Genomic DNA, 15,733 nt, shown 5'->3' on the forward strand with positions numbered 1-15,733 from the left:
TCACACCAGCTGCAGCTGTGACAACATGGAGGTCAGCACCTCACACCAGCTGCAGCTGTGACTACATGGAGGTCAGCACCTCACACCAGCTGCAGCTGTGACTACATGGAGGTCAGCACCTCACAACAGCTGCAGCTGTGACAACATGGAGGTCAGCACCTCACACCAGCTGCAGCTGTGATTACATGGAGGTCAGCACCTCACACCAGCTGCAGCTGTGACTACATGGAGGTCAGCACCTCACACCAGCTGCAGCTGTGATTACATGGAGGTCAGCGCCTCACTCCAGCTGCAGCTGTTATTACATGGAGGTCAGCACCTCACACCAGCTGCAGCTGTGACTACATGGAGGTCAGCACCTCACAACAGCTGCAGCTGTGACTACATGGAGGTCAGCACCTCACACCAGCTGCAGCTGTGACTACATGGAGGTCAGCACCTCACACCAGCTGCAGCTGTGATTACATGGAGGTCAGCGCCTCACACCAACTGCAGCTGTGATTACATGGAGGTCTACAGCTGGGGCACTGTTGTCCTGGAAGGACACATTCTGTTTTTTGCTGTGAACCATGTATCACGCCCTACTATGATTGGCATGTGTATAAGCCCAAGTAGGGATGGGGGTGGTATTTGGAGCTGATTTTCTACTTCAACCTCTGTGCACTTCAGCAAAAACACATTGACTGTGTCCACCTTGATAGTCCTTGTACTTAACATAGTCAGCTCTTGTTCAGTGTCAGTTCAAATGGCTAAGCCTAAGAATTGACTTAACCCGATTTCTACTTATTCATTGTGTTCACACTTGGGTAATTATGAGAAATCTTGACATATGATTGCCTTATATACAAGTACATACTTCGATGTTATGAGTCATGTGTCATGTATTCAGTGAAAATCTTTCACTCTTGTATTGATTTTGGTATTGAATTATTGAATTATCCACCCAAAAACAAAATATTGATTCATTAAATAAAAGCCTGTTGTATTACTGTATTCAACGTAATAAGCGCCCAGGGCGCTCTCAAAATTATAAATAGGGGGCTCTTATTAGAATATTATTTTGGTGGAAAAAACAGATTTGAAAGAGAAATTTAGTGGTTTATGCTTACGGCCTGAACTGTTTATATACGACAGATATTTTTCCAGGATTTAATTGCCCATAAATAATGCTGCATATAACACACGAGTGCATATTATACATGAATAAATAAGTCTTGTTTATATTGATCAGTTGAAATTGGTGCTTATTGGGATTGTTCACTTGCCAATATATTAGAAAATATCGCCGTGGGCGTTTATTAGAGCGGGGCGCTTATTACGTTGAATACGGTAACCATCTATGACAAGGAAATATAGTTTGTATTTATAACATCTATGACTCATTGTATAAGGTGGAAATAGGAATTAGCTGTACAAACACTTTGGCCTGGCTCTACCGGGGATTCAGTTCTAATTGCTCAATATAATAACTTGAAGAATTTTAGTGCAATGATAGGGAGAAAATATATCTCAGGAATATTGTAACAGGAATAAAACATAGTATTATCTTGTTTTTTTAGCAGCTGCTTTTACTAAATATGTTTGAAATAAGGGGCTAAAACAAGGACTGGTCGGCTCAGAGTCAGTATACTGCATGTGTCTGAGTGGGGTATTTATGTTTAACTGAGGCATGGTATCTCAGTGAGCTAGCACTATCAACCGGCATCAGTCCGGACTAGTACAAGCAGCCACACAAACACACACATGTACATGTATGTCACTGTATAAGCATGATAAGTGCAATAATCTTGGACGCAACGTTAAACCCCATTTCACCTCACCTCCCATGGTCTTGTAACTTCAGTTGATGAAACAATATACTAACATGTAGTAGACACACAACGACAAATCAAACTTTTTACGGCATTATGACAAATATATACATTCAGATTTCTCTGACAACTAAGGTTTGTTTCAAGGAGTCAGAAGTGGTAATTATGGTTGCTGAAAATCTGCCTGTCAGTTGTGCGGCGTTAAACAAGAAACAAACAAAACAAACAAACATAATTGCCGAAATTAATGTAAAGAATATTGTATGAAATTTTGAATAAGATTAATAAACTAGATTAGAAACATAAGTCCAGATATATAGTGAACAATTTTTATGTCAATGTAGTGTAATACCAGGACTTAGTTATTCAGTACACATTTGTTAACTTGCTATATCCTGATATCAGTGTTTCTTTCTATTGGTATTATGTTTGGCTTGGGGAAAATATTAACTTTCCTTGTCTGCTTGTATAATGTGCACTCCTCTGTACACAGCTGGGTGAAAAAAGGTTTGCATTATACATGTATTAAAAACAGGAAAATATAGTATTCATAAATAATTTTTCATGTGCATAACCTTATATGCATGAAATGTATCGCTATTTTGTGTATTCGTTACAGCCCTTATAGATACACAGACATGAGGTAAAAGTAATAATATTCAGAACTTTTTGTGTTTCATCTCATGACTGTAACTATGTAATATATATGCAATCATAGCCATGATGTTTGTTGAAACGGGGGTCCTCAAAAATGTATCTCGTGATCTCAAATTATGATGAACAGGGGAGAGAACTCTATCATTTATTATGTAGGAATCAGCCACGATGGATCGATTTGATGAAATATGAGTGTCAGTTGAGCATTATGTAATATAGATATGTGCTGTTGATGAATTCATTTTAAAGACAGCGTAATCACAAACTATATTTTTTTTGTGTGACGTGTCAGCAGGAAAAATAACCGAGAATTTGTAATATACTTGTTTTATTTGAAGATCAACTGGATCGTGGATCTGTGATGTGACAGGTATAAAAATAATTGCCTTATGAAAGTCTTGATTATACTTGTAAATTGTGATCCTAAAACACCGAATATGTATTATTTAGAGGTTCACCAGTTGATGTATATACAAAACAATGTCAGCCTGCCCACAGAATGAAAATTGAAATTAAGACAGTATCACTTTTCCCAGTGTGGGATGACTGCTCTGTGTACTGCAGACCAGCTGTTCCAGGTGTGCATCTGAGCCGGGACGGGCAATCAATACTCGTGTCACGACATTCTGGTTGCCAGCTCATGACATCCCAGCTGTCATGCGGGGAAGTTTCTCATGACGCTTCAGTTAATTCATGTCTAGCAAGTCACATGGATGACTAACTGTTTGCATGACCGTATTCACCTTAGTGTCCAGAACGAAAAGGTTTCGGGATCATAAATATATTTGGGGATATTTTTTTTAAATTGTGTGCTCAGTCTTCACGACTAAAAAATATCCCCCATAGTATTCACATGAGCCCTACTCTCTCACTCACTGACTCACTCACTTGAACACCACCCACCCACACAACCACTCAATCAAACACCGCTCATTCGCTCACTCACTCACTTACTTACTCGAACACCACCCACCCACACAACCGCTCACTCAAACACCGCTCATTCGCTCATTCGCTCACTCACTCACTCGAACAACACCCACCCACACAACCACTCACTCAAACACCGCTCGTTCGCTCACTCACTCACTTACTTACTCGAACACCACCCACCCACACAACTGCTCACTCAAACACCGCTCGTTCGCTCACTCACTCACTTACTTACTCGAACACCACCCACCCACACAACCGCTCACTCAAACACCGCTCGTTCGCTCACTCACTCACTTACTCACTTAACCACCCAGTCACTAACTGAGATACGTCAGGATGACTCCCAGTATTCCTGCTCCTGTGTTGTCACCAGGATAAGTGCCTGTGTTAAACTCACATAGCATCTTATTGTGGCCTCAGAATGTGCCGTCATGGGGCTTGCTGAGTGTGTGCAGGAGCATGTCATAACTACAAGTCCATATGTCATATATAATTGAAATTTCTCATGGTACATGCCATTGTTGGGCGTGGCGTATAGAAAGAGTTGATAGACGGTTGTATTCAATTCAGCATATGGCTGTGCTCAATTAAACCACATGCTGTACGGAGGCAGCTGTGTCAGCAATTTCACACTTACCTGCAATGTCTGTCATTATAGTTATAGTGTCTCCTACAGGCTTCCGTGTGTGCATTTGTTGCAAACTTTGTAGGATTCAGTCGTGATAGACAGCTGAATCATACTTTGTAGGATTTAATCAGGAGAGACAGCTAAATTAATCTGTGTAGGAATCAATCAGGAGAGACAGCTAATTCATATAGTGTAGGATTCAATCAGGAGAGACAGCTAAATCAATCTTTGTAGGATTCAGTCGTTATAGACAGCTGAATTATACTTTGTTGGATTCAATCAGGAGAGACATCTAATTCATATAGTGTAGGATTCAATCAGAAGAGATCGCGAAATCAATCTGTGTAGGGCTCGATCAGGAGAGACAATTTGTGTTCAATTTGGAGAACCCCACTGAAAACAACAACAAAACTGAAAATGAGTAAGAATCAGTTACTGCTCATGCACAATTTGTTGGATTCACACAACAAAAGTTCTATGATAATTGTCAACAATTCATTCCCAATAACTCTGTCAGTGTATGGATCATAACAAAATGCAAAGTCTGTAGTTCCTTAGACAAGACCCAAACCTGCAGAAGAGTCCAGAGACTGAACGACAATGACCAGACCTGGCCACAGTCATTAGCCTGACCCAAGCTCATCTTCCAGTCAGAACCAAAACACATGAATCTGAATGAAAATAAAGCTCAAAAGATATACAATGGAATTCTGTTATAGATTTGGAATTATTCCAGTTGAAATCCTTGATCATCAATGCCCCGTCTCGTGTATCACAGCAGCCCACTTACACCGTCTTCTATCAGGCCTTACTCTTTATTTATTTGGTTTATGACTCAGTCAAATTTGCTGCAGCGGCCGTGGGGTCTAAAATATCTATGGCCAGTAGTAATTATAGGGCCACGGCCGCCTCATTCCTACGGTCACCTCAATCCTACGGTCACATACTGTAGCAGTCTCATATGTTAGGGTAAGCGCATGGCATATTTTGAATTTGTGGAGACAGAAAACCTGCTGAGGCCATAGGTTTTTGACAAATACCAAGGCAGATGCAAGGCGCCCACAGGGGGACCACACAGCGACCGTGCGGCCAGACTGACACTACCACTACACAGGGCAGCTGCACAGCAAACGCAAGGCCATACGTCCTAAGTATGGTCGCCGTGGAACCACTCTACGTCATGGCTACAGCGTGTCTAATTGTCTAATTGCTACGGCGAACCTAGAAATTAAAAAAATCATAACTCTGTGCTATAATCATGATAATCCCACGGCAACCCCTACGGCCTGTAAAAGATAGGGATACGCCCTAAGGCGTCTATGGGGGTCTATGGCCGCCGTATCCTAGCTGTAGAGCAAATGTCTCTGAGGCATTACCGATCCACTGACCTGAATAATAAAAGCATCAGTAGGTATTACGATGATTACAGCCAGAATTGCCAGATCTTAAATGCTGCCTACAGTCAAATTAGTTTTGATAATAACTTTAATAATAAGTATTTCTTATTGACATGTAGAAATGAACAGTCTTGTTTAATTATTGATACCACAGAAATACCCAGGATAAAGACAGGATCAGAACCAGTAAAATCAGACCGTTTCATTTTCTCCGACCAACTGGATTAAATCTCAAAACCCTTGAAAAAGCACTGTAGGAAGTGTTATAGTTTCTTTTTTCTTTCCAACCTGCTGCAGTTACTTTTTATTTTAAAATCTGTAAATCAAAAAATATGAAGTGTGGCCTTTAGAGTTTATTACATGTCATTATGCCAGTTAAGCCTGTCAGTCTCTATTTATTCTTCTTGAAATATTATTTGGCTGATTTCTTACATATCTGGTTATCTATTTTCTCATTCAATAGTTTGGTCACAAATTGCTGAAGAAGATCCTTTCTCTGTGTTAGATTCTTCATTAGTTGCTTCCAATCCTGTTATCAACATAGCCTCGCTGAATCAAAATGTCCTCAAACATCTCGCTTTTACAAAATTGAGCAAACAATAGATTTGGTTCAGATTTCAAGCCGTTTTTTTCCCGTCCATTTCCTGCGAAAAATGTTGAAAATAGCTCCTGATGCCTTACAAGAAAGTGAGCACAATTTGCCATAGAAATGATCCCTAATCTGCCACTTAACCTGCACCGTCGGAATTTATTTAACCCGACTGCCGTGGCAGCGATCGCTGATCATGCCTCAGAAACCAAAACTCTTTATTGATTGGCTGGTTTCACAGTTTCTCACAGAGCAAAGCAAAGCAAGACCCAACCACGAGACACACACGGCTAGGCAGATGCCCACAGTGGATTAATCACAACCTGTTGGGGATAGCTCAGTCCCGATTGTAATTAAATAGCTTTTCCTATGCACCGGCTATTTGGGTTGGTTTACAATCAGAAGGAGAAAACTGTTTGCATGGTTGATGGGGTTATTAGGCAGAAATGTTTTTTTAATATGGCTGCAATTACCTGACCTAGTGACCCGACAATATTTTCTTTCTCTATGGAACCTCTTGGCTAATTTAATGGGGCTGATATATTTTTTTCAATGGTAATGTACGGAAAAGTGGATTCTCCTCATATGTGTACTTTTATCAATATCCTACTCCTCAAGTGTCTTGCTTTCAATTGTGGCTAGTGCTGGACATATAACTGTTACCAATGGATGATGAATATCACACATCAGAGATAGTACCACAAAGAAATGTGTATTTTCTTCACGACCTTACAGAGAATTGTGTCTTTTATTAAGTTAAACAGAATTGTGTATTTCTTCATAGCCTGACACAGAATTGTGTATTTTCTTAACAACCCTATGGCCTAGATAGTATTATGTATTTTCTTTAAGACCCTAAACAGAATTGTGTATTTCTCAATGACCATACACATAATTGTGTATTTCTTAATGGCTTCACAGTCAGTGGTTTCAGGGATAGAAATTAACCTAAAAGGTCTACTAGCCCGAAGAGTGATAACATATAGGAACATCCCTACTGTTAATTTATTTAACTGTTACATGTACAGAGACTATGTTACATACATTTCATTATTGGTTATTTAAAAAGTTAATAGTGACTTTGATTTTGAATCTTTTGCTTTATTTAACCCTTAAAGATGTCGCCGCCAATAGCTGATGCAGGGGTAAACAATCCTCACTCACTCACTCACTCACTCACTCTGAAAGATGGAGCTGTCATGCAAAGAGGAATAAATGTGTGGTTTTTCAACTTCTGAAACCAAAACAGAAAAGGTCACCTCTCACTATTGACAGTCATGCTCTTTCAGACCACAGGTCCTGACAGAGAATACGTGAAGGAAGTGTGTATTGCTCTTGACTCCAGGGTGTCTCAGGTGGCCCAGTCATCTGAGGTGTCACAGTTCACTGTGCAGAGTTGCGTTCTCTTGGAATGCCAGAAACCTTTGCTCGTGTGTTCAAATCCCAGATTCGCATGACTATGTTTCTCGGTTTTTCAGGACCATACAGTTCCACGAAAGTGGTTGTGTCTTAGGACCAGCATCACATCTAATTTTCCTCCCAGACATACTCTTATATGATTTAAAATATTCTGGTCAAAGTGGCCTTAAGTCAAATTCACTCGACTCTCTCTGCCTCCCTCCCTCACTCCAAAAAGAGCCATATTGAAATGAGTTGTCCTATCGTGTGTGCATCGCGTGGGCCCCAAGTCGGCATTATTCATATGGATGCGACAGCTGGACTGAAGCCATTGTAGTGCATGTTGTGTACAGAAACAAGGAACTAGAATTCACATGAATGCTTGGTGAATTGATTCATTAATTTTTAGTAATTAAGTAAGACTGTTTACTTTAACAAGATAGAACTGCATACAGGATCAGTTGACACCACCTATGGGTTTTCTAACACTGTCTATGCAACACAGCAAAACACCACCTATGAGTTATCCAATATTATCATTGAGTTATTTGACACCACCCATTGGCTATCTAACACCATCTATGGGTTATTTAACACCATCTATGGGTTATTTAACACCATCTATGAGTTTTTTGACACCACCTATGGGTTATCTAACACCACCTATGGTTTTTCTAACACCACCTATGGTTTATCTAACACCACCTATGGTTTATCTAACACCACCTATGGTTTTTCTAACACCACCTATGGTTTTTCTAACACCACCTATGGTTTATCTAACACCACCTATGGTTTTTCTAACACCACCTATGGTTTATCTAACACCACCTATGGGTTTTCTAACACCACCTATGGTTTATCTAACACCACCTATGGTTTATCTAACACCACCTATGGTTTTTCTAACACCACCTATGGTTTATCTAACACCACCTATGGGTTTTCTAACACCACCTATGGTTTATCTAACACCACCTATGGGTTTTCTAACACCACCTATGGGTTATCTAACACCACCTATGGGTTATCTAACACCACCTATGGGTTTTCTAACACCACCTATGGGTTTTCTAACACCACCTATGGGTTTTCTAACACCACCTATGGGTTATCTAACACCACCTATGGGTTATCTAACAGCACCTATGGTTATCTGTCAGTACCATTATAAACTGTGCTTGCAAGAGTCCACCAAAGTGGAGAACACCTACAACCTTTATAAAATAAAATACGCCTGAAATACATTTTAGAAATCAAAAGGGCTTTAAACCTAAATCACTTACTCAGTATAGATTGTTTGGAGCCCAAACCCCTTAATAAATAAAAATAATGCTTATTTATGTAATCAAAGCATGCATGGTCATGAAGCATAAGCAAGCTATCTTGTTAGCTTCACCCAGATAACTATCTCTAGGCTTAATTACTGGAGGTTGGGATCACAGACAGTGAGGGCACACTGATGTTTATGTCTAATTAAATACCGATGTAATGTTTTGGGTAGTCATGAAACTGGGTTAAGAGTCCTTAATGAGCTAATTGGCTCACTGTAAAGGCTGCACAATCGATACGGACATGTTTCCTAAGTATTTCATAAGATCAATGAAATGCTTGGTGATTGCAGCTTTAGGGCTGAGGGAATTGGTTTAAGGGTACTTGTGAAGTGTCGGGTTTTGATGGATTTAACAACAGGCATTTTTGTCAGGATTGAGGTTTTTGCAATTCAGCATAATAGTTGGAAAAGCTTTTGCGATGCAGCGAGACAAGAAATATTCTGGAAATGCATTCTCCTTCTGATTTTTTTATTCCTTTACTGCTATTCAATAATTAGTCAAGTATTTTCTGTTGTATATATGTATAGAAATGAAAAAACAAACAAAACTGTCTTATAAATGCTCTAATGCAATGATAAGAAAGTCACTCCTGGAAAACTATGAAAATAATGGTATATATGTGTTCCTGAGCAATGTGTATATGGACATATTGTACTATTCCCAACAATGGTATGACAACAAGATTCACTGCACTCTGTATGTAAATATAATATATATAAAAGGGGCGGTCGGGTAGCCTAGTGGTTAAAGCATTTGCTCGTCATACGGAAGACTCAGGTTCGATTCCCAACATGGGTACAATGTGTGAAGCCCATTTCTGGTGTCCCCCGCTGTGATATTGATGGAATATTGCTAAAAGCAGTGTAAAACCATACTCACTCACTTAATATATATACAAACCCCATAAACTCCAAACAAATTATTAACATCTAATTCTACATCTGTTTTCGTTTGTATTAGTGATATAACCTTCCTGGCCATCTGCTGAATCTAGGACTTCTGTTTCCGTCATGTTGAGTAATGCAAGGACATCATGGGAAGGTACATGTACTTATGAAACAGCAACAGTTGTACCCTAATCAACACTCATATTTAAGGTTATTGCATGCATGTGCGTGCGTGATGCGTGCGTGCGTGTGCGCGCTAGTCCGGACTGATGCCGATTTATGATGCAAGCCCACTGAGATACCATGCCGCAGTTTAACATGAATACCCCACTCATACACAGTATACTGACTTGAGCTGACGAGTCCTTGTTTTAGCCCCTTAATGTCGAGCGTCAGGCAGGGTAATAACAAGTACCATCTCCATCGAACCCCGAACCTTCCTCTCTCCGGGTAAAAATTAAGCGAAGTAAATATATATTCATTACAAATATGTAAGGCCACACTTGTTTTTACTTGTGTTACAGATTTTTTACAAGAATATACCTGTTGGTAGTTGAAGGGAAAAATAGAATTGGTTGATGCATGTCATCGTTTCCAGATCGTGTGGGTTGACATCAATCACTGGATTGTCTGGTCCAGACTCGATTGTTTACGGACTGCAGGCATAGCTGGAATATTGCAAAGTGAGGCTTTAGGCAACAAACAAATAAAACTGAAAACAGTGATAGTGTGACATTTCTTTTCTATGATTTATAGTGTTAGTACTTTATTGGATGTGGAAACACTACCAAATAAGCTCCTTCCAACTGACACTTTTTTATCCTGTTACCTGGTTATCTGGTATACTGGTATGATTGAACAATATTTTTCTTGGTATTGCTTGTTTTTTGGATCACGAACAATGAATTTTACATACAACACTTGTTTTTCATTATTGTGCAAATGTTGATATATTTGGGGTGAACAAATAATCATGTATGGTTATCTTTGGTGGTGAGTATATATTGCAGTGGTAGAGCAATACTTTCTTCATATAATTGCAGTGGTAGAGCAATACTTTCTTCATATATTGCAGTGGTAGAGCAATACTTTCTTCATATATTGCAGTGGTAGAGCAATACTTTCTTCATATATTGCAGTGGTAGAGCAATACTTTCTTCATATAATTGCCTTGGTAGAGCAATACTTTCTTCATATACTTGCAGTAGTGAAAGTCACGTCTGGTGTTTTTGTCCTCAGGTAACGCCTTGATCAAGTCTGGCCAGGCTCAGATGCGTATTGGCAATGCAGAGAGAGAGTACGTCCAGTCGACAGTGAATAACTTCCTCACACCACTCAAGAACTTCCTGGAGGGCGATATGAAGACCATCATGGTAGGACTTTTTGTGGAGATCTGTAGGATCTCTGAATATCAGTCAAACCTCTGTGGGAGTTCTGTAGATCTGTCTGAGATCCACTGGAGTCTGTAAGCGCTCTGGAGGGGCATGGGTGGCCCAGTTGTCTAAGGCGCTGCGATTTGATGTGCAGAGTTGCATCCCTTGGGCCCTATGATTGTGGGTTCAAATTCCTGTTCGTCCCGATTATGTTTCTAGGTTTGTCAGCACTATACTTGTGTTCGTGGGTTTCACCAAAGCGGTAAAAGTCTGAGACCTGTATCACTTCGGGCTTTCCTCCCACATTAAGCGGACACGCCGTGATATAACTGGAATACTGTTAAAGCGGTGTTAAACCCAACTCACTCACTCACTCACTCACTCACTCACTCACTCACTGTAAGAGCTCTGTAGATGTTTTGGTATTCTGTAGGATTCCTGTCTGAGATCGAGTTCTGCAAGGGATCCATTGAGGTTTTGGTGATCTGTAGGATTATTGTCTGAGATCGGCATGTCGAGTTCTGCAAGGGATCCATTGAGGTTCTGGTGATCTGTAGGATTATTGTCTGAGATCTGCATGTCGAGTTCTGCAAGGGATCTGTAGGATTGGAAAATGGAAAATGAACCAGTCTGAAATCCTGTGTCATTTGATATAGCTGCTTCTGTATAGTTGTAATATTTCGCTGTCTATGACTTCTGTGCAAGTTTTACTCACTCACTGTGTATTTTATAGAAAGAGCGTAAGCTCCTGGAGAACAAGCGTCTTGACCTTGATGCATGCAAGAGTCGATTGAGGAAAGCCAAGTCTACCACGGCCCAGCAACAGGTGAGAGTACATCTGTCACATGACCAAGTCACGTGACATGTCACATGATGTATCAGGGAATGTTTCAATTCATGATTCCATGTTTTGACTTTGACAGAAAATGTATAATCCTAAAGATGTTGTCCATAAGGATTAGGGGAGGCCAGTTTTGTTATTTGTTTTATAGGTTTCTATCCCCTGAAGGAGGGATAGAAGAACATAAAAACGAAATAAAACAATATCAGTGATTAAATTCATTATACAGCATATTGCATGTTACCTTATTTTCATGTTTTTGACACACATGTCTGGGATATACTTTGGGGGATAAAATTTGCTAGTGTTTTGCTTCATGTTGGAATGGGAGAGCACGGACTTCGTCAAAATATGACTTGTTTTCTTTTATTTACTGACTAACCAAAATTGTTGAAACAAATGAAACAAATATATGTTTGTTTTCCCTGCATCCTTCACAAGTGATACAGAAACTCAAGAAGTCAGAAAAAAGGAAACTAAAACAAACACTTTGATGCATCATGTGGCTAAATTCCTTTCAGTATTTATGCATCCATGTTGCTTGCTTCAATATATATGTGATTAATTGTGTCAGATCTGGGTAATAATAATACCGTATTCGACGCAATAAGCATCTAAGGTGCTCTCAAAATTAGAAATAGGGGGCTCTTATTATAATATTATTTTGGTGAAGAAAACAGTTAAAAAAATAAATTTCGTGGTTAGTGCTGACAGCCTGGAATGTTTATGTACGACAGATATTTTTTCCAGAATTTAATTGCCCATAATTAAGGGTGCATATATAACACGTGTGCGTATAATACGCGAATAAATCAGTCTTTTGTATATTGATCAATCGGAAGGGGTGCTAACTGGGATTGTTCACTTGCCAATATATTAGCAAATATTGCCATGGGTTCTTATTAGAGCGGGGCGCTTATTACGTCGAATATGGTAGTTACATTTTTCAAACATATTGTTGTCTTTTCTGGAAGAGCATATTCCCAAGGGGAAATAATAGATTTTGTATGCACCGGAAATCTAATATATCTTCAATATAGCATGTTCAGCAGTATGCTATTAATGAACTAATGTGTCTGACATTGTCTCACTTGTAATTTGTTTAGTAGTAATAAATACTGTTTCATATTGTTGACAAGTGTATATTCTACAACATTGTTCAATATAGATAAGATTCTTTATATATGGTAATAAAAACTCTCTCTCTGTCTGGAACTCCTCTCTCCTTCATATTCATACAGAATTGTAAGCATGTGATATTGCTGAAATAGTCTGATATTTTATTGCTCTTCCCATGTCCATTTATACATTCTACATTGTAACTTTTAACTCTCATTGAATTGATTATTTGATTTACAAGACTTCTCCTGAGGCTTCCTATGTAAGTTGTCATCTAATTTGCATAAATTTGCATAATTTATGAATATGCAACAGTTCCAGTTAAATGCATGTCATTGTACATGTATGTGCTTCCACTGTTTCTTTCTTGTGGAATTAAGATTTCTATTCTGGTGTAAAGATATTCCAATTCAGTTAAAACAAGAAAATACTATTGGGTATGGCGTATATACAAAAAGTAAATAGTTGCCGTATTTCATGCTTTTTTTTCTTGTTCCATTTTCATCATATTTCAATATTGTTCCTGATCTTGGGAACGGGAACAGCTCAAATCTTTTAGTCTTATCCTCAAGACTGATAAAATCTGTGGACTCATGTCATCCTGGCTTTGTTTTTGACAAGCATAATTTTGTTTTTCAAAATCTTGATAATATTGTTTGAAAAGAAAAAGAAAATTATCCAGTGATAATTCTTGTCCTGAAATGGTGTTTAAGGTCAGTGGACTCATGTCATTTTTATTCTTTTCAAAATTGGAATTATGTCTTTAACCATGTTAACCAAAAAATGGAACACTATCCAGTTCCACACATTTATGTTTTGATTCCCTGCATTTGCTCTGATGCATTTGATAGTTCATGTAGGAGGGGGTTCAATGTAATCCAAATCAGATCTTTTGTTGATGCAATACCTTGTGTGTGAAGCTTTGAAAACACCTCCATAGGAGGTCACGTCAGGTGAACTTTCAAATCAACCAATCAGTGTTAAGATTTCTGAAAACACAGTTCAAGTCAAACTCATTTCGCTTTAAACAGTTCCTAATGTAAATAATAAAAGCTGTGCCATAATATTATTGCGTATATTTTAAACATCATTTCTGAGTGCCATATAGGGGCGGTCCGGTAGCCTTGTGGGTAAGCGTTAGCTCATCACGCCAAAGATCCGGGTTCGATTCCTGACATGGGTACAATGTGTGAAGCTCAATTCTGGTATCCCCCGCTGTGGTATTGCTGGAATATTGCTAAAAGCGGCGTAAAAACGTACTCACTCACTCACTCTGAGTGCCATGGCAATGAAGGAATATTTGTGTTATGTGTTAGTATTTTTGATAATGAAGCCGAATCATTTTAGAAAGCTGATATCTGATTGGCTCGAGAGCCCATCCGTACCTCAGATTAGGCGGTCAAAGTTCACTGAGAGTTTACCTGATGTGATGTGTGGAGGGTTGTCAGATTTTCACACCATCACGACTGAGGGGTGTTGCTTTAGAGTTAAAGGTCTGATTTAATGAGGTTGGAGAGGGATTCTTGTTGTGAGCATCCCCCTAATGTATAGGTGTGTTTGTGACGTTGTCACTGTTTTTCATGACCCTTAATCATCAAGTCATCAAATCGAAGGGATGACATTCAGGGGAAACATCACTGAAAGTCACTCAAAACATTGCTAAAATCACTGAAGAAGATTCACATAGATGATATGGGCCCACTGATATTAGATGGTACATGTACTCAGATAAATATGCTTGTATAGTTGTAATGAAAAGTTCAATTAAGAAGCCCCATGTCTCAAGTGTTTGTTAACTGATCCGGGGTACATTTCACAAAGCGTTCATACCGTAAGTCTATGTTAATGCATCGGAGCTACGAAAGCCTCTTTGTGAAACGGGGCCTTGTTGATTTAGAGACTGCTGTCATTTTTGAGAAGAAATCATGAAATTGAAACTGTTTTTCTTTTGCTAACAAGGCCAACCCGTATCAGTCGTTTGAGACTGAGGTTTGATAATTCTGAGATTCTCGTGTTTTGTGTTGTCATAGTTACAGCATGGATGCCCTGCGGGGTATAACCCTGTAGTGTTTGCCACACGTTAAGTTAGTTCTAAATCGTAGCACTTTATTTTGTAACCTAGAGACACATGCATTTCATCCTAGTCCGAATATCTCAGTTCTTTGATTTGGCCAATTCAGTTTCTGTTTGGTTTTAGAGTTGCAAATACACCAGGGCCTGTTCCACAAGGCGATCTTAGCTCTAAGGCAACCGTAGCTCCCATACTTTAACATAGACTTACAAGTCATAGAGCTAAAAATCGCTTTGTGGAACAGGGCCCAGTTTTGTAGGCCATCACAGGGAGTGCATGTGACATGTAGTTCGAGGTAAAAATAGTCAATATATTTTTGTTAATTAAAATTAAAATTTGATTTTGTAAATGAAAGTTGAGAAAAATGTAACCTGTGTGTATGTTGCTAACAACCTTATGCATGAAATTAATATGTTGACATTACAAAAACTAATAGAGCTAACAGGTCTCAATTTTTTTCTGAAACAAGAATTAGGTGGTCACATGGTGGCTCATAAATATCATACTCAGATGGTGACCAACATGATAGACAAGCTCTAGGCAGTCACCATCATATAAAGATATATCATATAAAAGCATTGTTGCTTTTGGTTTGTCCGGTGCTACCATCAGCGCCACAGCAACAAGTTTTGTGTTCAGGCTTTGTGATTTGGCTGAGTGTGTGTCCTGTTGCCCTGGTGACATGAACTGTT

The 15,733-nt window shown here is 39.1% G+C and overlaps 1 protein-coding gene across 5 annotated transcripts in view; it reads left to right on the forward strand.

Moving 5' to 3' along the window:
* The window catches only part of LOC139459524 (endophilin-B1-like), a 66,196-nt gene that overhangs the window by 24,341 nt on the left and 26,122 nt on the right, over positions 1–15,733 (forward strand). For 2 of the 5 annotated variants that reach the window (XM_071241047.1, XM_071241049.1), the window contains exons 4-7: positions 10,877–11,010; positions 11,744–11,836; positions 13,212–13,232; positions 14,930–14,959. In XM_071241047.1, coding sequence (XP_071097148.1) covers positions 10,877–11,010; positions 11,744–11,836; positions 13,212–13,232; positions 14,930–14,959 — 278 coding nt within the window. The remainder of the gene's footprint in view (positions 1–10,876; positions 11,011–11,743; positions 11,837–13,211; positions 13,233–14,929; positions 14,960–15,733) is intronic. The other 3 variants (XM_071241050.1, XM_071241051.1, XM_071241048.1) reach the window with 2 other exon arrangements.

This window comes from Haliotis cracherodii, unplaced genomic scaffold (genome assembly GCF_022045235.1).
Source record: "Haliotis cracherodii isolate W230 unplaced genomic scaffold, xgHalCrac1.p SCAF_13, whole genome shotgun sequence".
Taxonomy (NCBI): domain Eukaryota; kingdom Metazoa; phylum Mollusca; class Gastropoda; order Lepetellida; family Haliotidae; genus Haliotis; species Haliotis cracherodii.